Below are 24,452 nucleotides of genomic sequence, written 5' to 3'. Positions count from 1 at the left end.
ATTTACAAGACAACAGGCGTATAGATTCGTTGCAAAGAAAGCTGACAATCATCCTTATATGTAGTATGTGCTAGATGTTAATCCTCGAGTGCCTGTGGATTATTGCAGACCTAATCGAGACCCAGTCTAGACCGAATTCAGACCTAATTTAAACTTTAAAAATACGACAGTTATTAATTTCGTTATGCAGGAGGCTAAAATTAATTAGGAAGTTGAAGATAAGTAGATCTAGACGTCGGACGTTCAACGGTACGTACCTTGAACACCGGACGGAAACACAGCACAATATCGGTCGGAATTATCAGTCTGCGGTGTCATTTATGGGGTAATGTCGGTACCAGCAAGCAACCCTTTCACCCCCACCGGCCGGTTTATCGTCCCGTGCGTGGCGCGTGTATCACCCGGGCCATGAATCTGTCCGATAACGGCCTTTAACGTGTAATATCCAGCGGCGAGATAGGGCATCTTTCGAGGATAATTTTGATAACGGCCCGCGGGGGACAGGCCCCCGACAAGGATCTCTGGATCGACGGACAAGAGCAGAGGGGAAGGACGATTTCGAAGATAAGGGGATAGACGATCGTCAGGACATCAGGAACACAAAATTGATTCGCTTACCGACTGAAAGGATATCGAAAAGCAAACCAACCCACCACCACGATCAACATCACCAACCGAGGAAACGATCAGGTGAATCATACCTCGATCGGTCGAAACGAGTGGAATGATAATCGAACCGTCTATTGGCTCGAGAATCTTCCAAACGGAACTGGAATGGTACACAGACGGTAACCCAAGGAGCTGGAAGAGACTTTGGGAACAGCGAACGAGACCGATCCAATGGATTCCATTACCCTCTCTAGCCCCTTCCGTTTCCCCCTAAATCGTAGAGGGAGGGGGAGGGGGCAAACGTCTGCGTCGAGTTATCCCATCGATTCCACGCGCGCAACCCCTTAACGATCGCGAGAACGACATCCGGTCGTTATCAATTTTTGCAACAAGTGGTACCACAGCCAATTGCCCCCTACCTCAAGAAAGTACTTCGTCGATCTTCCAGAGGACACGCGCGCGCTCGAGTCAAGAGAAACATCTACTGTAAGGATAAAGACGCACCTAACCCCCGGGATCTTTACGATTATTTCCGTCGTAGCGACGTTACCCCCCTCCGCTAGCTTCCGAAGTTTCGTCGTTCCCCTCGAAACGGAGACCGGTTCATCCCCCTTACGCGACAAGTGGAAGGAGGGGGTTGAAGAGGGCCAGGCGGGCCGGGAAATGAGAAGAATTCTCGAGTTGAGGTATATCCACGGAGATCAGCGATCCTCTATTACCCCCGTCTTCCATTCCCCTCTGGGGAGCGTTTTCCGTTGATCTCAGCCGGGTTCGATTAAAATCAGAAGAGAGGGTAAGATGTACAGGACGGGCCGCGCGGGGTTTAGCGAGCGAACTGGGTCAGTTCGGGTATGGACTCGGCTGGTTTAGAGAGGTATTCAGTGAAATCGAATGGTTGCAGTTTTATACGAAGACCTAATGCAAACAGTTATCGAGACCTAACCCAGGCCTGGACACGAAATGGAGACTTAATCGTTTATCAAGACCTGATCGAGGCCTGATCAAATGCCTAACCAGGTACGATTCGACTGGTTTAGGGAGATAGTCATCGAAATAACTACCATCATACCAAAGAGGTAGGTCCGCGAACTAGGAGTAGACGAATCATCGATCTGCATTTCAGCCACGGTACACTGAAATTCGACTCGACAGATACGGACGATAAAGTACACCTCGACTTCTACGGGCAGCAACAGTTTGGTCAGTTAGATCTGGGTCACCCTATACACATTCGGATAAGAAAACCCTGTAACCCAGGCTACAATATTTCCAGTTATCTCGAGTTAGTTTCCGGTGTCGTGGCTGAACACCGGAAGTCAACTCGTTTCGCGGTGCAGAGTACCGCGAACTGAAGAGAGCCGAACCGCCGTCTGGGCTCTATTTCGATAATCTCCTCGCGGACGAGGGTTGAAAGCCGCGGGGATTATCCGATCCCCGTAATTAAGCCGACAGAGCCCGAGCTAATAAGAAATTAGAGTCCAATCATCAGCTGGATTTTTCTTTTTTCTTTCCCCGATCCCCCGCTTGGGCAACTGCAATCCACTTGCATCCGTGAGGGACACGTCCAAAAAGGATCTTTCAGGGTGTCAGTCGACCACTGTCCAACGAAGGGTTCCAGCTAGTAATGATGGTCGAGACTGGAAGGTCGTGTATTCTCTGGAGGGACGGTAATACGTTTCACGTGTTGGAATCCAACCAGGGGCACGTGGTCGGTCAGTCGTGCGCATCGATTAATCGTCGAGAATTTCCGAAACGGTGCTGTCAGCCACGCAGGATGATCGATAAATTGGCTAGGACGAGGGAAATTCTTCGGGAATCAAGTTAAACGTGGGCAAGTGAAGTTTCTGGAGATTACTCTCTGCAGCGAGCAGGTCCCCTAAACCTCGTGAGTCTTCGAACGACTTCTCTGTCTTCGGACGAGAGTTCTGCGTCCCCTTCTGAATGGAATCTATACGCAGTTTCGTAGCATTGGGGGGATCCTCGAATCGCGTGAAAACCTTCTGAAGATTCGGAACGTTAGGACCGGTTTCGCCTCGAGAAATTATGCACTCGTCTCGAGTACTCGCCGATCCGGCACACTTGACCCTCTTTCGGCGACCGCCCGGACAAGTCAGAGAAAATGCTGATATAGACGACCGATAGCGAATATTTGGTCGTCCAAGATCGAAGACGTAACCTAATCGCGATCTAACCACGAATTTGAATATTTATCGAGACCTAATAAAAGGCCTAATCAATATGTGTAACCAATGCGCCTAAAAAAAAATGCTTAGTCAAATACCTAACCAAATGCATAATCAAGACTAGAGATCAACCCTTTAAAAGCTACTCAAAAGGTGATAACCTTGTTTTGTCCCATTTTGTGAACAGACTACCTATACCTATCGCCATCATTAATATTGATCGTTACGATAAATACGGTTTCGTGCAGTAAACAGATAAATTTGATTATCTGCAGTGAAATGTACAGAGTAGAGACCCATTACGAGTGTCGTTTGGTCCTAAACAATCACTTCGCGGGAAGCTAGTATACATATAGCGGTAAGTAGTAGCCAGAGGGTTAATCGGCGACTCGAGGTTCCTCAGGGGACGCGTTTCCGTCTCGATCCACGGAAAAATGGAATCTGATCGTATTACCATGGAATATATCTCCAGTATACCTAGAATATCTCTCTACTTATCCACAAATTCCCGTATACAATCGCGGTTTTCCCAGGCAATCCGTTTGACGTATGCTTATCCGCGTTACTCCGTGGCGAATATCGTTGCCACGGATCTACCGTGAGAATCCATCGATCGACTCCCTTAGAAATTAGAGTCCCTCGTATCCGACAGACGGAATTAGAACCCTTTCTATCATCCCACATTACATTGGATCATTCAGAGTCATACACACGGTTCACCCGAATGTCGCACAGTGGTCTAAAATAAAAATTTAGCAGCTCTCTTTCACGAAGATCTTGCGAACACTGTCAGTGAATGATCACATTATCATAAAGGGTCCTTAAAATTCCCAAAATTGGTTCATTTATTCGTTTTTATTTGAATAAAATTCGCAAGTCTCAGAACTTTCTATTAACCTCACTAAGTAAGCGTACGATCTGGTAAATTTTGATTGTGGACCACTGTGCGTTGACCCGATATTCCTGAAACGATCAGAAATCGATCCACGAATTCAGATCCATAGAGACCAAGGCATAGAACAACGCTCGCATCGGGGAAAAATCCGCATAATTCCTGGCGGAACAGCGTCTCTCCTCCCGGCTGGCCTAAGGGTAGGAGAGAGGTCGCGGCGGCGTGTTCCCCCCAATTTCGTTAGCGCCTGCACACACACACACATATATATATATATATACATACACACACACACACACACGCGGTAGAAAGCTAGCGGTAGGGCAACGCGTCGAAAGAGGGTACCCGTGCGCAGGCGGCATGGAGCGAGACGGAGAGTTTTGCAGCGATCATCGACTTGGAGAACGGCGCAGTCGCCCAGGAACCGACTCGAAATCGTCTCCCCTCTTCGGCCCCTCTCCCTCACTCGCTCAACCGTTCCCTGGTGCCCCTCTCACTCTCTCTCTCTCTCTCTCTCCTCGTCGCAGCTGCTCTGCTCCCGGCCGCTCCTCCGCCCTCCTCTTCCTGATCACCGTCACCCACCACCACCACCATGAACCATACACGTAGCGTCAGTGGTAGCAGCAGCAACGACGGCGGCGGCAGCAGCAGCAAACGCAGCGGCGCCTCCTGTTTCCCCGGTTGGTGTGTGCCGCAGTAACGGGCTGGTTCCACTGGCCTCCCCCTGGTGTTATAGATTTTCAATTAGTGCAAGAACAACTGGGTGGTTAATAATGTGCCTGGGCGAGGACACCTGCTGACCACCTTTCGAAGGTCGTCCTTTAGACGTACTGGAGTACGTCTTCGCGTGCCGAGAGACGCACAGAAGAAGAGAAGCGAGGGGAGGGTGTGCGAAAGACAGAGAAACGAGAGATCGATTTTCCCTCCAGGAGAACGTGTGCGTGAACAGTGCTAACTGCTGCCGGGCCGACGAGAAGACGACACATACTATGGCCGTAGAGTGACCGATTCGGCGAGACTCACCGTCAACGAGATTCCGGGGGATCGTCGATGCTCGACGGTGGGAGGCGCAACGAGGATGACGCAGCTACGGATGATACAACGGACCCTGCTGTCCAGGCTGGTCGCGCTGTACGCGTTCATGCTTCATTCAGGTAGGCGGTGGATTTGTATACAACTGAAGATTCAATTAGAATTCTTGGATTGCTAGTGTGAAACACCTCCGATGGGATAGGGATATAGTAGTTGTTGCTGGAATGTTAATGTGAGCAGTTATTCCTGGATCCCCTGAACTTCTCATAGATGGTGCTCGCGGTGTCTAGACACTTAGGTCCTATAGCCAACTGTGCGATGATTCGGGTCTCTCTGGTGATAGATGTATGTTGATTCCATGTTTTGTGTCAGGACTGCATCAGATGTGGCTTGTAGAGTCTTCTAGTGTCTAGTCCACTTCTAGACCTAGGTTCTCCAGTTCTCTTTGCCCTGATTCGGGTTTCTCTGTTGGTAGACGCATGTTGAGTCCAAGCTTTGGGTCAAGGCCACATCAGACACGGTTTCCAAAGCATTCTACTGTCTAGTCCAGGTCATGACGTAGTTTAGTAAGCGTAGTTTATCTTCTAGAGCAACGGTTCTGGTACTTGGACCAGGAATCCTCCCAGCAGCCTCCAATACTGTATCCCGTAGACTACCCTAGAGATGGTCTAGTGCCAATCCCCGCATTCTCCATCGACTGTAACATCAGGAATGCTAGTATCGAATGGAAACCTAGATTCCTGGCCCCGAACAGTATCGAAGATCCTCTGTCCCGTGGGTCCAAGTCGATTAAGCTGGAAGCGGTAAATAAACATTTAACGGGCATTAATCTCGACAAGGCTGAGGGGTCCTGGTGGCCGGTGGCCAGGAGATATTGCGACGTCGATACAGGAGGTGACACAAGGACGATCGTGCACGCGGTCTGCTCGCATTGTTCGGATGTTTGCTCGATCCAGATCTACGCGCGTTCGCCAGGTGAGGACAATAGGGTCTCCCATGGCATTTCACCGTCATCGATCTCTGTCCCCCTATCGCCCCTTTGGTATCGTGTAATTTGCTTAATCTCCGCGTGGGGCCACCGCGAACCATCGTCGATCTTCCCCATCGTGAAATGAGTACGAAGACGGACCATCCAGCGATCACCACTGGACAGCCGGTCATTTGCTCCTCTTATCTGATCCACGGCCTCTGCCTCTCGTCTATCGTTCCAGGCCGATCGAACCGGCGTGATATGTCTCTCTCTCTCTCTCTCTCTCTCTCTCTCTCTCTCTCTCTCTCGATTGTCCCTCTGTTTTGTCTCACCCTTCTTTGGTTACACTCTCGTTCGTAACGACCGACGACAGTTCGCATCAAGCGATACGAGACCACAGAATCACAATTGCTATTCGCGATTTCACGAACGAAATTAAAACCTCTATCGATACTTTCGTGTCGGGAGGAAGAAAGAGAAGAATCATGGTTGAATTCCCATTCTAGGCGGCGGAACAACCGCGGGGAAACGTCCGGTAATACGGTAACCAACAGACATTTAGATAGGATCCGCTTTGTCGTTGGAGAAGGGGGAGAGCAGAAATAGGATTCCCGGAGAGCGGAAGTTCTCGAGGATTGCTGTAAAAGTGGATCAATTCCGGGGATGAAACTTTCCTTCCCGGAAATCGTCCCCTTGATTCGCTCAATTTTTTTTCCAACGTTATATCACACAAAATCATGGTGAATACTTCGTGTCGAGTGATCGGATCGAAAACACGGGGAAACAGACTATCCTGAAAGTATCTTCTAGAACTGGTGGAATGGCTCTTTGATGATTTCTCCATGCCATTTGTTCATAAACACAAATACAATTAATTAAACGTCCAGAATAACTGGCCTGTTTTCCAGCAAGTAGAAAAGTCGAGTATTGATCAGACAAGCCAACCAAATCTCAGATCCGTTGAAGTCAGTTTTCCCTCCGAATCTCAGCCCGTATTTTAAAGCGTTCTATTCTCGATTACCAATTCAGGTGGTCGTGAACCGGCGAATAGCCGTGGCGTTATTTTCGTTGTCGATGAATCGTGAGCTTTTATTGGAAATTGAGCCAATTAAGGCGGTTGAGTTAACGACCTATCGTAATACGGTTTCGCAGGGGACACCAACATCGGTCGTTCCCGTTTTTAAACGATCGTGACATCACGGTTCGTTCCCATTGATTAGGAATGCTCCTTTTGGATCGTTTAAACGGCCAGCTCGACGACGAAGAAGAAGAACCGTCCTCGACTCCATCATCGTCGAGACACGATCGCGCCTTTGTGGGACATGTATTCGCGTCAACGCGTTCTTCTCTGATTTTCCACGAGTCGTAGACACATCAGCATGTATACGTGTGTACAGCCTGGTGGAACATTCGATAATTCTTGTTCGGCGAAAAATGCTGCTCGGACATGCGAGCCGGGGATTAACGTTTAATTCACGACGTAGCTGTATGTATACAGTCGACGAGAAAACTCGAAATACAACGTGAAAAGAGAAATGTATGCGAGAAAATCAGTAAAAAAATTGCCTTGCAATTGCTTCTGCGAGAGGCTTCGTTCTCAAGGAAATCAAAGTTTAAGACACTTCTTGGGTTGTCTGACCATTCTTAGATGTTTCTACTTGGAATATATATCGATGCAGTGTGGTATTCTTCCAATCCAAATTTAATGTATGAAATAAAGTTGATATATTTACATTATTTTGTTTGTTTGTATCTAATCTTAAGAAGTCTAGAATTATGAAAATGCACGTCAACAATTATAAAAGGAATCGCGATTTTAATTTTTATCGAAAACGTGTAAGTTCGAAATACAGTAGAGAACTGGTTGCAATCCAATAAAAGTTTTGCCTTTCATTCTATATCATACAGGCTATGAAATTGCAGAAATTCCGCCAGTCTGCTTACTACTTATTGGTACACGTAATGTTTGACATACCCCATCCAAACGTCACGAGTTTTGCCCGTGGCTGTACACACGGCGGGCTGCTGATTAACCTCCCATCTCGACAGGTACAATCCCAGCCCCTCCGTCCGATTCCCTTTAATTAAATCGACCGTGTCGGTGTCCGTCACGAGCACGTGCGAGCGAGAGTCGCGACGTCGAGCGTGTCTCGGCAGCCCCGAAAAGATACACACGTACAGAGAAACACACGCGTCTCTGCGATGACGCGACCGTTACGATGGAACATCCAAGGGGCTGGAAATTTCGGTCAATCCGACAACTTCGTGGAAATTCCTCCTGTCTGCTACCACTTTGCTGAAGTGAAAATGTTTTTCCACGAAAAAAATCCATCCGAATCGGTAACGATAATTATCATCAATTAGTCCACGAGTCGCACACGCTGTTCCCGTTAATTGATTCGAAATTTCTCGAATCGTTCGTTTTAGAACGACCGATATACTTATCGATTCCGTCCGCGGTGTAACGTGCACCGCGGAAACGGACAGGTCGAAAAGTCTTCGAAAATACAACGATTCGGTCCAACGTGACCTAAATGGAGAGCGAGATGTCGATGTGGAACCTGAAACGATTTCTCGTGAGCGATCGACAGGCTAAAAGATAACGTAACGAAATAGATTTTTCGACTCGAGGTGATCAATTTTCGGATGAAAAATTTGTGTTTGATACCTAATCCAGATCTGGCCCAGAATTCGGGGCCTAATTAAGGCCCAATTCAAGACCCAATTCATGGTTTATTCCAAAGCGTAATCCAAGGTCTAATTAAGGGCCTAATTCAAGGTTTAATCCAGGACCTAATGCAGGGCCTAATAGAAACCCTGATGCAGGTCCTAATTAAGACATAATCCTACAGAGGTAATGCTGGAGTTCCAATCTTAGAAACTTAATAACCCATACGTAGTAAATTCTCGTAACGATTCACAGTGAAGAAAATGAAAGATCTTCACTTCCAACAAGCTATACACACAAGGGAAAACACGATACGAGGGATAAAAAGAAAAAGAAGAATCGCAACTGGGTTATAACGGGTCATCGAGTTCGCATGGAACGCGAATGTTCCTATGGTGGCTTGCACAAGGATGGAACTTAATTAAGGCCACTCGAAAAAAAAAAAACTGCGACTGTGGTTCGAGTGGTGTTTAATACGAGCGGATGCGTGGCGAATAATCGCGATGTGGGGGTAGACGGTGGAGTAAGAGGAGGAGGAGAGGCTACGACCGACAGAACGCGAACAGGGGGAGAGAGAGATTTTACTCTCTATCTCTCTCCCTCGTGGAGAGAGCCTGGATATCGCTTTTGTGATTCGCGTGGGAGGGAGGGAGGGGATTGGAACGTTGGGGCTCGGATATCGAATTGAAAATCGCTGATTTCCCGGCCGTCGTCCGTATCAACGAGCGGAAATTCGCTAATTCCGTGCCGCTGACGACGATACAATTTAATTGTTCCCCGATCGTTTCCAATAACTTCTCCCTCTGTGTGCCTTGGTGGAGAGGAGAGGGGGGCCAAGAGAGGCCAAGGTGCTCCGGGATTGCGGCAAGGGCCCGATTAACCGGCGTTCTCGCGATTACCGGTACGTATTTCAGCTCGAGCGTGAATAATTTTAAGAGGCTTAACCGGTAAGAGGATTGGGGAGAGAGACGCGGATCAGTTGCACAGACGTTCGTTCGAATCGTCGCTGAGCATATCGTTTGAGCGAGTGAAAAACACGTCTGGCTTTCGGAATCGATGGCTCGCTTACTAGTGAAATAGCCTTGTATATGGTCGAACGTCGTTATAATTACAGCCACGTTTTCTGAACCAACACTAACACTCGATTCTCCGAAGCTATTAAAATAAATGAAAAAAGGTTTCTAGCGTTTAGTGAAGAATATCGGTCGAAGTAGAATGTGTTCGTATGTAGGCAGACATATGTTCAAAGTAGAATATGCTAAAATGTGGTCAGACATATGTTCGAAGTAGAGTGAGCTAGAGTACGACCAGACATACGACGGAAGTAGAATATGCTAGAATACGATCAGACGTACGTAGATGGTACCCATAGAGCAAGTAGTAGAGCCTAGCGATTGATCAGACGTGCTCGAGAATCGCGGTACGACCCTATTAGTAGGCGCACACTGTGATTTCCGTGAACGCCATTATCTCGTATCCCCCTTATTTCCAGGTATCCTGGCTCTACGGATGACGGCCCTGCAGATACCGCAGCACGTGGTGCTGAATGAGACGGTACGTATGCAGTGCAACTTCAATCTGGACAAGGAGCTGTTGTACTCGGTGAAGTGGTACAAGGACGGTCACGAGTTTTATCGTTACGTGCCCAGGGACATGCCCACGGTGCAGACATTTCGTGTGCCTGGGGTGAACGTGAACGTGAGTGGTCCTGCCCATATCGATTCGTACCGTCGCCGTGTAACACGGGACAAAGGATCTGGATCCTTTCATTTTCAGATCCACAATTCCACGGAGAGAGCGGTGGTGCTGAGCAGTGTGAACCTGACCAGCTCGGGACGGTATCGTTGCGAGGTGTCCGCGGAGGCTCCAGCCTTTCAAACCGTCTCCGATCACGCGGATATGACCGTAGTCGGTGAGGAATATGCCTTCTTCTATGTCTAGAACGTGTGTATACACGCGTAGATTCATCCTCGTTTCGGGAACGTCGATCCAACCCTGGAAAAGATTCCGAATCTATCGGGTCTATCGGTTCGAGTTGGGGGACTAACGAGGGAGGAAGCTTCCGTTTCAATCTCGAGCGGATAGTAGACCCCCGAAGGGAATGGTTTCGATGGGAACGTGAGCACATTTTGTCGTTTCTTCCCCAGTGCTCCCGGACGAGGGGCCACGAATCACCGGTGGACGTTCCCGTTACCAAGTCGGAGAGGTTGTCCGTATGAACTGCACGTCCGCACCCTCGAAACCGGCTGCCCTGTTGACTTGGTTCATCAACGGCGACCCGGTAAGTACCCGATAATGAACTTCAAATGCCTCTTCGACGTCTCCCTTTCACTGACAATTACTGTTTCAATCGGAAATCGAGTCTCGACGCTACGAATCCTTTGTAAGTCTCCTGAATGCCTGTCGAATTTTGACAGCTTCGAACAGGATTACTTGAAAAATCTTGAAGGTCCTAAAGGTCCCAAAGGCCCTTAGAACCACAGGGTGCTAAGGATCCCAGGGTCCTAAAGGTCTGAATGCGAACCTCACCAATGCTACCGTAAAAGTAACAAAATTTTGGTACTAAGTAAAAACCTAACCCAGGTGGGGCGAAGTTTCCCCGAGTCCTCTCCAGGTTCACAACAAGCGATACAATTTCCATTTGCTCGGGCAATAGCGCGCGCTACTAGATAACATGCAGCGAAAAGAGGCGAACAACGGTCGTCGGACTGAAAAGGGCCGAGCAGAACAGTTGCGCACGCTTTAATCACGTTTCGGGGCAATTGTTCTCGCCCGACCGAGGTGTTCTCCACGCGTTGCGATTGTTACGAGGGCGAACGAAATCCGTCGTGGTGTTTCAGGCTGATACCCAGTACCTGAAAGGGCCGCACATTACCGCGGTGGACGAGAAGGGCCTGGAGACCGCGGTGTTGGGCTTGGAGTTCCGCGTCGCCAATAAACACTTCAAGCGAGGCGACATGAAACTGAAGTGCTTGGCGACAATAGCGACCGTCTATCTGCAGAGCAACGAGGAGAGCGTGGAGGGGGACGAGAGGGTCCTGAAAGCGCCCGTGATGGAAAGCCGCGAGACCAGGGCGCAAAGTCACACTCGCAACGATTTAATCAACGGTAAACCCTGCCACAATTCACCTCGAATTGTTTAACGTTTCCTATTGTACATATGAATCAGAGGAAGAAGAATCGGTTCGGGTAGCAAAGTCGATCAATGCGCACTCCACTATAAAGACGGAAAACGTGTTCTGTTTCCTCTTACCCTATTCTAACTGACAATTTTCCACTTTCTCTCTGTCTCTTTCTCTATGATAGTTTGGATCACTGACCTTGGTCTCGTTCATTCTCTATTTCGTTTTCAGGCAGCAAAACAGCGACCGCATTCACCTGGATGATCCTGGCCCCGATCGTCTGTCTGATCCTGGCCCGATAATGTCACACACACACACACACACGCAAACACAGTTTTACACGTCGCTTCCTGCGTGCGTAAAAACGAACTACGTTAGGAGATCGTTCCCATCGTATCTAATACTACCTTCTAAGCCGCGTAATCGTAATTACCTATCATATCGATAAACATGGTAAGGCTGGCACGTCCAATCGAGCGTCGTCGACGCACAAGCACTGGCGGGTCCATAGGAATTGTCCTCGTGGTGTCTGCTTTCCTCCTTTTTGTTCCGGGATAGTTTTCTGTTCCGCTGGTGTGATCGTTGCTCGCTGAAACACGGGAGGGACACGTTCGTTTTCACAATTTTTACCTCGACAGCACGAGGGAAGAACAGCAACAAGAGGGACTCTGATAGCTTGGAAAGCTGATCGGATAAGATATTGGAGAGGACAGAGTGACGAACCGATAGAGTCGGTGTTAGTGATGAAGTTAGAGGGAATTGAAGGAGTCGAAATGAAGAAATTAAAGAAATGAAGGCAATCCCCTCCCGCCCAAGCTAAGCAACTCACTCTAGACACCACCATCCAGGCAAGAATTACTCCACGATTTCGTCGTCGTCATTTTTCTAAACGAGTCACCGAAATTTTACATGGATCCGCCATTGCCACCAAACCAAAGTATGTTCTAGGCTCTAAATGTATTCTCTCGCGTGATGAAAGAGAGGTGTCTCGTTTAAAACATATCCGTGGGATTAACCGCGAGAACCAGAGAGGGTGGGAGAGAAAAGGTTGAATCAGAGGAAGCACAAATCCGTCTTCTCTCCGTGCGCATCTACGTTAAGTCGTCCAAAGGAGTCGTTTTTAGCAGAATATGGATGGGATGTTCTTGTTGCTTTCCAGACACCGATATATACACGTGTATTATTTTGTACGACGATTTTATAACGATACCCACTTCCACTTTGTACGGCATATCAATGTTTTTCGACCCGGTTCGACGGACGTGACTTCTCTTCGGTGCTGGGTACCACCGCCGATAGATGGTACGTCGAGGCATCCCATTAGAATGTGAATTCGAATCGACTGCAAGAATATACGACTGTTGTAAACCAGAAAATCACGAGAATGACACGTATATTCGATTAATTGAGAGTAAAGGACGATATCCAGCACTGGACACGAGTCCACTATCACCGAGATTTTTTATATTAAGCGACTTGTTCGCATCTTCATTTATCCGCGTGCAAACAAAAAAAGAAACGGTACGTACCTCCGTGTAGACGACTCTTCGATTAGTCCGAGGAATTGAAACGCCGCAGAGAGAACGTATTCGGACGGGAATTAAATGGTATTAAACGTGTGTTACATTGTTGTGTCGGTGTTTCGAGAAAACAAAATGTCTTCTTCGCTTTCGCGCGTCCGATACATGGCGTTTGTCAACCGAGGTAGGGGGCGCCCCCGACTGCGTCGCGATTTGCCTCTGAACGGCGCGCAAAATCGTTTTCCTTTCAAACCGATCTTTCTTGTGAAATTGTCGGACACGCCCGTGTCTTAGCCGCCACCCCTATTTAAAAACAAAACAAAACAGGAAAGATATATATGTACATACAATCGATACGACAGACGTGAGTACATACCGTTGCAGGTTCCGGTTCGTGTTCGAATGTTTGAAACATTTCTTCGTTGCATCGCAGAATCCATTATGGCTGTCTTCCCGCGTGGAACGCAATTTCACGAGAACGCTTGTTAATCGTACTACATTGTTGACAATATTGTTGCTTACTGCTGGAATTCTATTTGTTGCTTGTTTTACATCGTGTTGCTGCCAATCGATGCTTCGTTTCTGTTTTTCTTCGTGTACCACTTCGAACAGATGCGAACGAGTTACGAAAGAGGACAAGTGAACGTAAAAGCAGAATCGCTACACACGCAACAACGTTCGTTCGATGCATATTCAATACTGGATATCTGTTTCCCGCGTAGGATCTAGAATCCCGATTAATTGTCGTGTCACGTGAGCGTTTGCGAATTTGTAAATATGTACATAATTTTCATCGTTATTAAAATTCACTATTATGATACGTCTCTTTGTCTGACGATCAATTTCCCTTCAAAACAAATAAATGACAGACTTACCGAACGTGATGGAGAAGCTGTTGGCAGAGAATGTTACTGTTTTATTTGTTATCCTGTTTCTGGAACCACGTTTCTTCGATGATGCCTTTTTTCAAATGAAAAATTAAGCACGACACTCTCACCGGAATGCGTCCTACGCCATTTTGAAAATTAAAATGGCGTCCTAGGCGCGAAATCCATGCAACTCGCTTCCGCAGACAACTTCACACATCTTCGATTTAGATGTGCCATCTGTTGCCTGAAACCGAGTACTATTAGTCATTTAAATGTTAAACGTTCGAACGGCTGTGAATATTTAGTGTTTGATACACTGGATTTAGAATATTTCGAATTTTTTAAGTAGATATAGTAAAAGGTAAGTAATACATATCTATATGGTTAGTTTGTCCCTTGTATGAATGCATTTGAATCATCCGTATGTTTAACCTCCATAACCACAACAGCGTTCCATCTGCAACATTTAAACACCAATAAACTGTTCTTCTTCTTTCTAAAGCACATAGTAAATGGTATATACCTTCTAGATGGAACCTATGGCATTGGGATCTCCTGTTGGAAGTCCTATACAAACACCTGGAAGTCCATTAGCTTCCGCATATCTTCCTAGTTTCCTTATGGGAGACAATACAGGGGTAAGTGAACGAATATTACGTACTATGTACAATATTATGCAACTTCCTTGTAACATATCTTTTTCATTGGTTCTTCAGCCAAGCAAAGTAAATCTGACCAATCCTCAAGATACACCAAAACAGTTGCACATTGGGCACACCGGACTATCTTCTCCATTATCGCATTACGGTACTCCGGACTACCGTACCAGTCGTCAGAAAGCAGTATTTGGGGGTGCAAACACTCCGAATACATCCCAAATGGTCACAGAAAGTCACACTGGTGGACCACCAACCAGGGGACTCTTTGATACCTTGGAAACATCACAAGCAGCATCACCGTATTTGTCCGCTGCAAATCAAAGTGTTCCTGCCAATCAGTCTAGACTCTTAATGAACACTATGAACAATTCCATATTTAACGAGTCTGCCCTAACCCCTAACACGAATGAATCGCAGGGCCTTCTGCAGTGGGTGACTGTTTTTGGCTTCCCTCCAAGCGACATAAACACTGTTTTGGCTCACATTTCGAGCAGAGTTCGCATAGTGGATAAACATCCTGCTCCACACCAACAAAGTAATTGGATACACTTGAAGTGTGCCTCGGAACAAGAGGCCCACAGAGCACTCGCGTGCAATGGGAATGTTGTTTCCGGTTCAGTTATGATCGGTGTGATACCCTGCACCGACGAAGGTGTTACATTAGGAGCTGACAAGGAAAACCGCGCGAAAATGAATGGAAACGTCAGGTGCTTCTCTAATTTGGGAAGAGTTAATCAGTCCCCGGAGTACAGTAGTACCCCGCGCACACCGATTAAAATACAAAATGCAAGACCTTTGGCAGCTGGCTACTATCAACACCTTAGCCCGCAGTCGGTGAAGTCGCCGGAAAATCTACCACAGAAGTCTACTGGTCTAGTTTCTAAAGCGATGGAATACATGTTCGGATGGTAAACTTTGACGAAATAATAGAATTATCAATAATTAATGACAAATACTATTTAATTATAATTTTGCGAATGCCTTTATAAAGATCAAATTGAATGGATAACGACTAATTCGAGAGAGGAATATTTAAGGATCCTAAAATAGGTGTTACCTTATTGTATTTTTACTACATAAATAGTACGAAATATAAATCTTTATAAACATCAAATAATTATCACACGACATTATTATTATGCTATAATTCTGTTATATCATTCCTTTTACTCTTAGACTAACTACCGCTGTTTATATGTCACGTTTCTATGCTGTACGGTGTTTAGCTTAAAAATAGATCTGCAGCACTGAACCACAGATATTGCACGGATGTTTAAAATGGTTCGATTCTTAACGTATCAATGATATTTCATTGCATTATCGCGGTATAGTACAAAAAAGGACTTGTTTTGCGAAGCAGATCGTCGCGCCGGTATGTCGACACTTGAGCGTAATAAATGATTGAAACTTTATACATGTTTTTCGTAGATAATAAACGACTGTTGCTATTCCAATGGGATTATATTAAAACGATCGAGTCTCTATTCCTCCCATGTATCCTGTTCACGTGTAAAACACTAATATAGTACAATCACACATCCTTTCTCAGACTAATAAATACATGAATATTGTCCCACAATGTATCTAGCTCCTATTACTTTGGACTCTCAATGGTGGCACTACCTAAATCTGTCATTTTCGGATATTTCACTTTTTTCTTATCCAACTCGTCCTGTGCCCAAAGTATCATTTTGAGCAAATTATTCAATCGTGGGCTAGTGGATTCTCTGTGCTCCATCTTCAGTATGGCTGCATTCAACTCACTTGCTATCTGCAGTTTTACAAAACATTGTATTCTATATATAGATATCAATAGATACCCTGGAAGCTATGTAATGAATACCTTTTGTCTGTGAGTTGGATGTAAAAGATCACTGAAAGGACTCTTATGAGGTTCATCGAAAGCCAACAAAGCTAGGGTACGCTCCAGTTCACACAAAATATTATCATCGGATTCACCAGCTTCGCTCAGACGGTCCTGAGCAAACTGTAATGCCTCCTCGATTCTACCTGTGCGAATCAGCTCTATCAAGTGCAATTGTTGCAGGTGAAAGTAAAGATATCTATCATTGTCCAATAATTCTGGATGTAACTGGTTCACAAGATCGGTTGCCTCCTGAATGCGTCCATTTCGGCTGCCTCTTTGAATCCCTCTGTGGGACAGTCTAATTATTACACTACAGTGCCTAAAAGCCAGCACATATATCCCCACAGACACTACCGATGGAACAACTATCATAAGGGACTCACCTGTGACGAGATAATTCATAATCAAATTATTCATAGAAACGCGCTGAGTGTGAGAGTTCTCCTCCAATTTGGCAACCCATTCATCTTTCGATATATTGTCTTGTTTCTCCGGGAAGCTCATTGTTCTTTTGCAATCAGCATTGATGATTAGAACAAGCAAATGATTACAAAGATCACGAGCACGGTTACAGATACAATCCGGGGAATACCTTGCGGAAAAAGACCTCGAAGAATGTTTGACACAACAACAGCTGATTCCTCACCGCTGTTTCTCTGAGCGTAAACAGAGCAGCGCTAGGACGAACGGCTCGATTACAACCAATGAGAATCAAATCAGAAAATGAAGTTTAAAAGACGATAAGCGACGTAAAAAATGCTCGAATCAAACCGAAGATAGGTATTCTGGAAATAATTCAACCTCGTCAGCGTCGCGATGAGATGCGATCAACACAAGTAATCATATTAAGAGCTGTGCACAAGTCGAACCTTGAAACGAGACTAATGAATGTACTGCGTGTGAACGATAATTTATTTCGCAGTTTACTAGACCGGCCGAAAGGTGGAGCCGGTGGGGCGCCAGTGTGCAATCATGGCGGACCCGTTGAGCTTGTTGCGGCAGTATAATGTTAACAAAAAGGAGATAATTGAGCGTGAAAATCAAATTATTTTCGGGGAGTTTTCCTGGCCGAAGAACGTAAAAACTAACTACCTGACGTATGGGTAAGTACCCTTACAACTGATTGCAAATTAATCTCGACAGTTGTAACCTGAAACGGTCCCACCATTGGACAGTCTGCAACATATCCCTATCACCGTGAAATAATAAACAAACTGCGAGGAGGAATGTGTTTTGCGTACACAAATAAAAGTGGAACAATCCTATACTGTGATATTCCTTGCTGATTAAATCTTTCCTGTACATTGTACATTAGTACACTTAAAGAAAAAAAAAGTTCAAAACCAGGGCAACTTTGATAAATAGCATATTTCTTTATATCGTTTCGGAATAAATAGTACACGTATTGGAATTTCACATACACCCTGATTAAGTTTTTTTGTTTTTTGTTAACTTTTAATGGTAAATGTATATAGTACACATGTATATAGTACATATGTTCCATTGCAGAATGTATTTTGTTTTTTTTCCTAACTGAGGTTGACCGTGATAAGTCATTTTTTTGGCGCACTACTTAAAAAACACAATGCGTGTTAAGTACTGTAAATAAAAGATTATATTATATATTGTTCTGCAGATCCGGCAAAGAGGGAACTCCAAAGGAATATTATACTCTAGAGTGCCTCCTGTTCTTACTGAAACATGTGCAACTTACTCATCCTGTATACGTACGGCAAGCAGCCGCAGAGAATATCCCAGTTGTGCGTAGACCAGACAGAAAAGATTTATTGGCATATCTTAATGGTGAAACTGCTACATCAGCCGCCATAGACAAATCTGCGCCCTTAGAGATCCCGACTCAAGTGAAAAGAACCGCTGAAGATGGGTTGGAGAGTGGATCTTCGAAAAAACCACGATACGAGGAGACTCACGTTCAAAAGGTCAAGGAGCAACTGGCAGCTCGATTGGACGCTCCCAAGGAGGCCTCTGTCACGGTGGACAATATCAAGTCTCTGTCGGAGGCAATGTCTGTCGAGAAGATCGCCGCTATCAAAGCCAAACGTTTAGCCAAGAAACGTACTACAATTAAGGAGAACGATGACATCGGAATGGGATCCGATCTACGGGTAATACTGATGGATGTGGATGACACAAAGGATATAGTTTCTAGGGAAAGGCAGTGGAGAACGCGCGCGACTATTCTACAAAGTAGCGGAAAGATCTTTGCGAAAAATATATTCGCGATCCTTCAGAGTATCAAGGCTCGCGAGGAAGGCAGACAGAAAGGCCCTGCTGCTCCTACTCCGATGGTCACACCGCGATCCACACCTATGCGTCCGTTACCTCAGCCGGCTGTGTACAATCGTTACGATCAGGAAAGATTTATCAGGCAGAAGGAGGAAACGGAAGGATTTAAAATCGACACAATGGGCACTTATCATGGTATGACCTTGAAGTCCGTGACAGAGGGTACTAATCCAGCAGTGAGGAAACCACCGACCAATCCATCCACCACACCCAGTTCCGGTTTGTTGCCGACCTCTGCTGCCAAGCTCACTCCTCAGCAAGCAGCTCAGAACAAACGGCCTAGCAGGACACCTATCATTATCATTCCAAGCGCGAATACATCGTTGATCACGATGTACAATGCAAAAGACATACTTCAGGACCTAAAGTACCTTACCAACGAGGAGAAACGTTCACAGGGATCCAAGCGCGAGAACGAGGTCCTTCTGCAGCGTCGGAAGGACGGTGGACTCACGGTGCCATACAGGGTTGTAGATAATCCGCAGAAGCTCACGAACGCGGATTGGGAAAGGGTTGTCGCTGTGTTCGTAATGGGTCCAGCATGGCAGTTCAAGGGATGGCCTTTCGACGGCAATCCCGTTGAAATCTTTTCAAAGAGTACGTACCAATTAGTCTGTCGGTTTATATTGCGAACCGATGTTACTCAATATTAATATTTATCTTTACTGTTTACAGTTTGCGCGTTTCACTTAAAATACGACGAGATGAGGCTGGACGCGAATGTGGCTCGTTGGGCCGTGACTGTGATCGAATTGAGCAGAACGAAAAGACACTTGGACAGGGCAGCGCTGATGGTATTCTGGGAACATTTGGACAAGTACGTATACACAGATTAATCCTACGCGTATATCACTCGGAATAATTCATATATCCTATCGTACACACTACTCCCAATTTCATATGACGATATTACGCTAAATGGTTATTCCTAATTGTATCGATTAAAACTTCTTACAGACACATGATCAAGAACAAGCCACACCTACGGTTCTGAATCAAGTTTCGTCGAGGCCAGCGGCAAAGACTTCCAGGCTTACGATTTTCGCCGAGAGACAACAGGAACCTGTACATACTAATCAAAGAGTCTAACACCCGTGTACATAATCTACAAGAGGCGAAGACGTAGAACGTGTCTCTCTTCGCAAGAAGAAAACAGAAAAAGAAGACTAATTCTCTCGTGTACTCGCAGGCAACGGTATTAATCTTTCGAATCGCAAACAACAACCATTTTTTCTTAAAAACACGACAGAGATATAGAGAAAGTTGCAATCATCTTTGGTATGTTAATATGACACACATACCAAAAAAAAAATGTTATTCGCGGTTTCGTGAAACGATCACTAAAGAACCAAATAAAGATGAATAACTAATTCATGCTAGCTTCCTGTGTCTCTTCATTGTACTCATTGTTGTACCGTCGCCGAGAGGAACTCACGTCGAATCGAAAAAAAAAATACCCCGAGCAATTTCACGACCGGGATGATTACATTTCTTGGCACGAAGTTTAGTACCTCCGCGATTCAGGGCACGACACGGATCGCACGCGGCCTGCCCCAAGGGGATAAAACCGTGTTTTCCACCCCATCCCTGGAACACCCACCGAGGCCAATGCAAACCGCTTCCGGGCATCGACAGTTGCCCGTGCGATATCCTCTCGCGCTGTTTATACAGACAATTGAATCTTCTTAACTCGATTACTGCCGCCCTATTAGCTCAGGCTATTGCGATATAGCTCTCGCGAAACTTTCCAACCGTTCTCCTCGGAGAATTCCTACGGATCACGTCTCTTTTACAAAAAAAAAAAAAGGATTCTATGTATCCTCGAGAGGTACCGCACACACAGTATTATAAATAACCTGGCTATTTACGTGACCTACACAGGCTACAAATCTGAGATCATCCCTTTGTTATCGAGCACACACAACAGGTATCGATTAAAAAAGAATTTGTTTACAACATACTTTGCATTAATTTTTCGACGTTTCTCGATACGGAGGATGATCTCGAACTTAAACAGAACATTTTTCTCGAAGTGGAGGTTGAAAATGGCCGTGTGGGGGAGAACGAATCGGTCCCCAACTCCCACTAGTTTGACGGTCACCGAGGACTGCCTATTTCTCTGACAGGTTTGTATTTCACGCTCGACGATCAAAGGTCAATCGATAGAGAGATACGTGGTGGAAGGCCATCGGCGGAAGCAGATGATGCGTGTCGGGCGCGGAGAGACTATGGTTCACTGGGTTCGGAGAGCTCGTTGCGGTGAACTTTGTGAAGATTAAGGCCTGACACGATCACGGAAATCCCCCTTGCCTGATATCGAGCGTGGAGAGCTCGTTATGCCCACGTGGAAAATTTCACACACGATAACGCCATTAACCTTTCCCGCGCCCGACGATCGGACCAATCGCAGACTGGATCGGTGCATGTTTATACGAACGATCGTTTCCACGGGAACTTTTATATGTCAATGGAATCTCGGTAACCCTTTCTACAGTCACTGATTTCGATTACAGGTAATCATGGTGGTTGGATTTAAAAAAATTTCTAAAACAAATTCTGCTATAAACTAAATAGGATTAGCTAAATACACTACTCTACCGATCATTCGGAGTTTCCAATTAAAAAGGAAACTTGTTTAAACAGGTGAGATTTTTTACGAATCAATTCAATGGGAAAAGATTGGCATCCCTACCACTGACATAAAAACGTCTCATGCCTGTAAGTATTCGATCTCCATCTACAGATACTCAAAAAACGCATACGCACGTTCACCGTCCACTTCGATCCCATTTTCAAGGGAACTTGTAAGCGCACTGCGTGCAATTGGGCTGCACGCAGGCCGGTACACCAGGCAGTACAGGCGGCAGATGAAGAAATCCGGATCTTGAAGGAAGATGTTCTGTGACCTGGGCGTATACGTGATCCCTGATCTGTTGTTGCAATCCAGGATTAAAGTAGCTGTTATACTGAACGCTCAGCGGAACGCTGTCTTGCTGATGTTGCCCTGTCTTCACCGGTAGTGTTGCAGCACAACTGGCCGAGTCAGCGACGATGCTTTTCGGGAACTGGTCGGGGATGATATTCAGCAAGCAATAACCATCACCATAAAGGCTCCTGGACAGGTTCGAGTAGATTGGGGCGAGCATAGACCCGGCCAGCTGCTCGTTCGTTCTGGTCTCGCTGATAGGCTGAGTCGGTGGTCGAAAGGCCGAGGCGTAAGCGGTCGAACCGATGCCCAGACTGTCGCTGGCGAAGTACTCGATCGCCTTCAACAGGTCCTGGCCGCATCTTTGCAACACCAGCTGCAGCACCGAGAGCTTCGTGTTGGGAAACAACCGAGCCAATGTGTCCACCGAGGTCTGTGACACTATTGTGCCCTCTTTCGTCTCGTCAGGCTTATTGGGATCGAACATCGGACTCTTGTGTTTGGCCAGGTTATCGTTAACGGGCTGTGGGCAACAGAGTATGCTTGTGGCAATGGGGAAGAATACTGGGATACTCCTGTAGCAATTTCACGCGAAATCTGACACTTTTTGGAGGACTATTAATTTTCATACGGCCAGTTTTATAGGCGTTTATATACCACTAAAGATTATAACATATTCAAATTACAATAAAATCCGAAAACTGTCCGATTTCGCGTGGAATAATCCTCCTTTGTGTACGTACCGGGGACTCTTGACACTGGTCCTCGGGCGGATCATCGTCTTTCTTCGATTCGTCAGACGTATTCTGGCTGTCTTTAGGAGATGAACGGTCAGGTTTCACGTTGTCCGTCCCGGATTTCGGCTCGGTGACCGCCATACCGAAGATCTTTCCTGGTGGTAGTCGACTAAATCGTTGACCAGTCGCCACTTTGGCCATCTTTAAAGCGATCGCGTCCTCCGCCGCCTGTTGCCTCTTCAGTGCCACCTTGGTGAACGGGATATGGGATTAAACGAATGTCCGACTGGAGTCGATGAAATACGAGGCTGGATGGAGGTGGAGGATTTCGATTTATAAATGGGCGTTCGTGTACCATGTTTTCTCGGTGGGGGCAGTGTCAATAGAGATACATATGGGACCATTTTGGCACGCGTTATTCCCAGCTGGATCACCCACTGGATTATTTCATCGTCGTCGTTGGATCATCAAAGATGACTGTGCATCGATCAGAGTCTAACTAGGGGAACGGACGTGGCGTTGCGGCATTGGTTAAACGTACCTTTAAAGTTTCGAGTGTTCCCCCCTCCAAGTTCACTGATTTCTGAAAAAAAAAAAAAAAAAAAAAAAAAAAAAAAGCAAAATTAATCTATTCTCTAGGAAAAATTGCATTCCAACACAGAGGTGATGACGTTCTATCGAAGACACTATCCTTGCGGCGGCTTTTGCATCGACCGCGTCGGCTGACAGCGAGAGCGTGGACAAGGTATCGTGTGTCGGGATGCCCGTGTAAACAGAAATGAAACGCAACACCGAGCGTTAATGGATTTAATTCCCCCGTCTTCGTGTCCCAAGCAAGGGGCAGGGGCAAACAAGATCTCGAGTGGCACAAGTGCGACGAATAGAACTCATCCTTGTGTAAAATCATCGACGCGATTCATCGTTCAACGTTCTAGTTACAGATCGAAAACTGTCGGAGAACAATTGAAAATACCGATGGTGGTCCGTGATTTTGATCACAGCTGGTCAACGAATTCGAGACAGCAAAAGCGAGATGTCTTGGGTAAGAAATTTCGGACGAGCTGGTAGCGAATATTTCGATGATTTCGTAGCAGATATGAGACCACTTGGTAGCTAAGAAAGATCACCGAAGGATGAAGTGAAAAATCAGGATATAGGGAATGGTGAAGATGACTTGGTAGCAAACTTGATATAACTTGGCAGTAAATTTGAGATTGCTTGGTAACAAACGTGGGGCTGGTTGTTAGCTAAGAAATATCACCAGGGGACGAAGTAAGATTACAGGGAATGACGAAGAAGCTTACCTGGGCCGCCATGACCCTCTGTCTCTCCGCGATCAGAGAGCACTTCGGGCAAAGACACTCGCGATAACGACATTCCCTCTTGTGGCCCCTGAGCCACGAGATCAGCCCGTGGTTTCGGCAACGTGCGCACTTTGGTCTCCTCTGTTTCGTCTGACCCTCTTCATCCTCGTTCTCCGATTTCCCTCTAATTTTGCCCCGCAACATTGCCTAGCCGCGTCGTAAACTATACAACACGTCTATTACCATCACCGATCGAGCGTTCTCCGGCTCGACGAGTGATGCGACACGCGAAAGGATTATCGCTTAGGCGATTCTTGATCCCCGACTGAAAGAAAAATCCCGAGGACAATCGCCGCCAGTGATTTCGACACAATCTTACCCCCCGACGATTGGCTTCCCAGCATCATCCCCCCGCGGACCGGGAACAAAACAAACATCCACCGGACCACCCTTTCTCGAGGATTGGTTCGACGATGTTTGCGTTTCTCCCTCCCCCCGCGACTCCAACCCTTCGCGTACGCTTCTGGATCTTCCTTCTTTCCCGACAGCCGACTACACCGAAAGGAACGAACGCAATTCGGCTCTTCGAAAATGGGCAGTACCCTTACTTACCGATGTTGGTTTCTTTTTTTGTTTTTTCGATGGTCGATCGATACACAAGGACCTCCCTCGATTCCTCACGGAAATCATATATTGTATCGCGAATATAATGGTTATCTTTGAACCATCGACCACGACCACGGGTTTTAAGATTCTCGCGTGGATTCGACGAGACAGTCGTGAATAG

General features: G+C 46.2%; 5 protein-coding genes across 5 annotated transcripts; 3 read left to right on the top strand and 2 right to left on the bottom strand.

Moving 5' to 3' along the window:
- Positions 1 to 4,455: 4,455 nt before the first annotated feature.
- LOC107192693 lies at positions 4,456 to 11,795 on the top strand. The gene is made up of 6 exons (XM_015582013.1): positions 4,456 to 4,838; positions 9,847 to 10,052; positions 10,131 to 10,266; positions 10,502 to 10,635; positions 11,195 to 11,462; positions 11,708 to 11,795. Exons 1-6 carry the CDS (start codon positions 4,763 to 4,765, stop codon positions 11,776 to 11,778), a joined length of 891 nt encoding a protein of 296 aa, XP_015437499.1. The 5' UTR covers positions 4,456 to 4,762; the 3' UTR covers positions 11,779 to 11,795.
- A 2,333-nt stretch (positions 11,796 to 14,128) lies between these two features.
- On the top strand, positions 14,129 to 15,652 carry LOC107192674 (nucleoporin NUP53). Its single transcript, XM_015581994.1, has 3 exons — positions 14,129 to 14,226; positions 14,396 to 14,503; positions 14,582 to 15,652. The coding sequence occupies exons 2-3, from the start codon at positions 14,396 to 14,398 to the stop codon at positions 15,434 to 15,436; spliced, it is 963 nt and encodes a 320-aa protein (XP_015437480.1). The 5' UTR covers positions 14,129 to 14,226; the 3' UTR covers positions 15,437 to 15,652.
- Positions 15,653 to 16,006: 354 nt separating this feature from the next.
- On the bottom strand, positions 16,007 to 17,145 carry LOC107192675 (glucose-induced degradation protein 8 homolog). Its single transcript, XM_015581995.1, is given in 4 exon segments — positions 16,007 to 16,295; positions 16,368 to 16,658; positions 16,661 to 16,677; positions 16,775 to 17,145. Coding segments are annotated over 4 exon segments (606 nt in total). The 5' UTR covers positions 16,896 to 17,145; the 3' UTR covers positions 16,007 to 16,118.
- A 218-nt stretch (positions 17,146 to 17,363) lies between these two features.
- LOC107192677 (parafibromin) lies at positions 17,364 to 20,029 on the top strand. The gene is made up of 4 exons (XM_015581997.1): positions 17,364 to 17,494; positions 18,028 to 19,295; positions 19,374 to 19,515; positions 19,656 to 20,029. The coding sequence occupies exons 1-4, from the start codon at positions 17,364 to 17,366 to the stop codon at positions 19,690 to 19,692; spliced, it is 1,578 nt and encodes a 525-aa protein (XP_015437483.1). The 3' UTR covers positions 19,693 to 20,029.
- A 1,461-nt stretch (positions 20,030 to 21,490) lies between these two features.
- LOC107192709 (doublesex and mab-3 related transcription factor 3, truncated-like) lies at positions 21,491 to 23,869 on the bottom strand. The gene is made up of 3 exons (XM_015582031.1): positions 23,666 to 23,869; positions 22,368 to 22,610; positions 21,491 to 22,147 (listed from the first exon to the last, which is right to left on the bottom strand). Exons 1-3 carry the CDS (start codon positions 23,867 to 23,869, stop codon positions 21,491 to 21,493), a joined length of 1,104 nt encoding a protein of 367 aa, XP_015437517.1.
- Between the last annotated feature and the right edge of the window lie 583 nt (positions 23,870 to 24,452).

Source organism: Dufourea novaeangliae, unplaced genomic scaffold, assembly GCF_001272555.1.
Source record: "Dufourea novaeangliae isolate 0120121106 unplaced genomic scaffold, ASM127255v1 scaffold392, whole genome shotgun sequence".
Taxonomy (NCBI): Eukaryota; Metazoa; Arthropoda; class Insecta; order Hymenoptera; family Halictidae; genus Dufourea; species Dufourea novaeangliae.
The sequence above is the reverse complement of the archived record's forward strand: the minus strand, read 5'-3'. Positions and strand labels throughout refer to the sequence as shown.

Coding starts and splice junctions, on each gene's coding strand:
- LOC107192677 (XM_015581997.1), top strand. CDS start 17,364: ATGGCGGACCCGTTGAGCTTGTTGCGGCAGTATAATGTTAACAAAAAG. Junction 17,495..18,027: donor ACTAACTACCTGACGTATGG/GTAAGTACCCTT, acceptor ATTGTTCTGCAG/ATCCGGCAAAGAGGGAACTC. Junction 19,516..19,655: donor TTCTGGGAACATTTGGACAA/GTACGTATACAC, acceptor AACTTCTTACAG/ACACATGATCAAGAACAAGC.
- LOC107192693 (XM_015582013.1), top strand. CDS start 4,763: ATGACGCAGCTACGGATGATACAACGGACCCTGCTGTCCAGGCTGGTC. Junction 4,839..9,846: donor CGCGTTCATGCTTCATTCAG/GTAGGCGGTGGA, acceptor CCTTATTTCCAG/GTATCCTGGCTCTACGGATG. Junction 11,463..11,707: donor TCGCAACGATTTAATCAACG/GTAAACCCTGCC, acceptor TTTCGTTTTCAG/GCAGCAAAACAGCGACCGCA.
- LOC107192674 (XM_015581994.1), top strand. CDS start 14,396: ATGGAACCTATGGCATTGGGATCTCCTGTTGGAAGTCCTATACAAACA. Junction 14,504..14,581: donor TTATGGGAGACAATACAGGG/GTAAGTGAACGA, acceptor TTGGTTCTTCAG/CCAAGCAAAGTAAATCTGAC.
- LOC107192709 (XM_015582031.1), bottom strand. CDS start 23,869: ATGTTGCGGGGCAAAATTAGAGGGAAATCGGAGAACGAGGATGAAGAG. Junction 22,611..23,665: donor AGAGGGTCATGGCGGCCCAG/GTAAGCTTCTTC, acceptor CCGTTCACCAAG/GTGGCACTGAAGAGGCAACA. Junction 22,148..22,367: donor ACCAGTGTCAAGAGTCCCCG/GTACGTACACAA, acceptor TGTTGCCCACAG/CCCGTTAACGATAACCTGGC.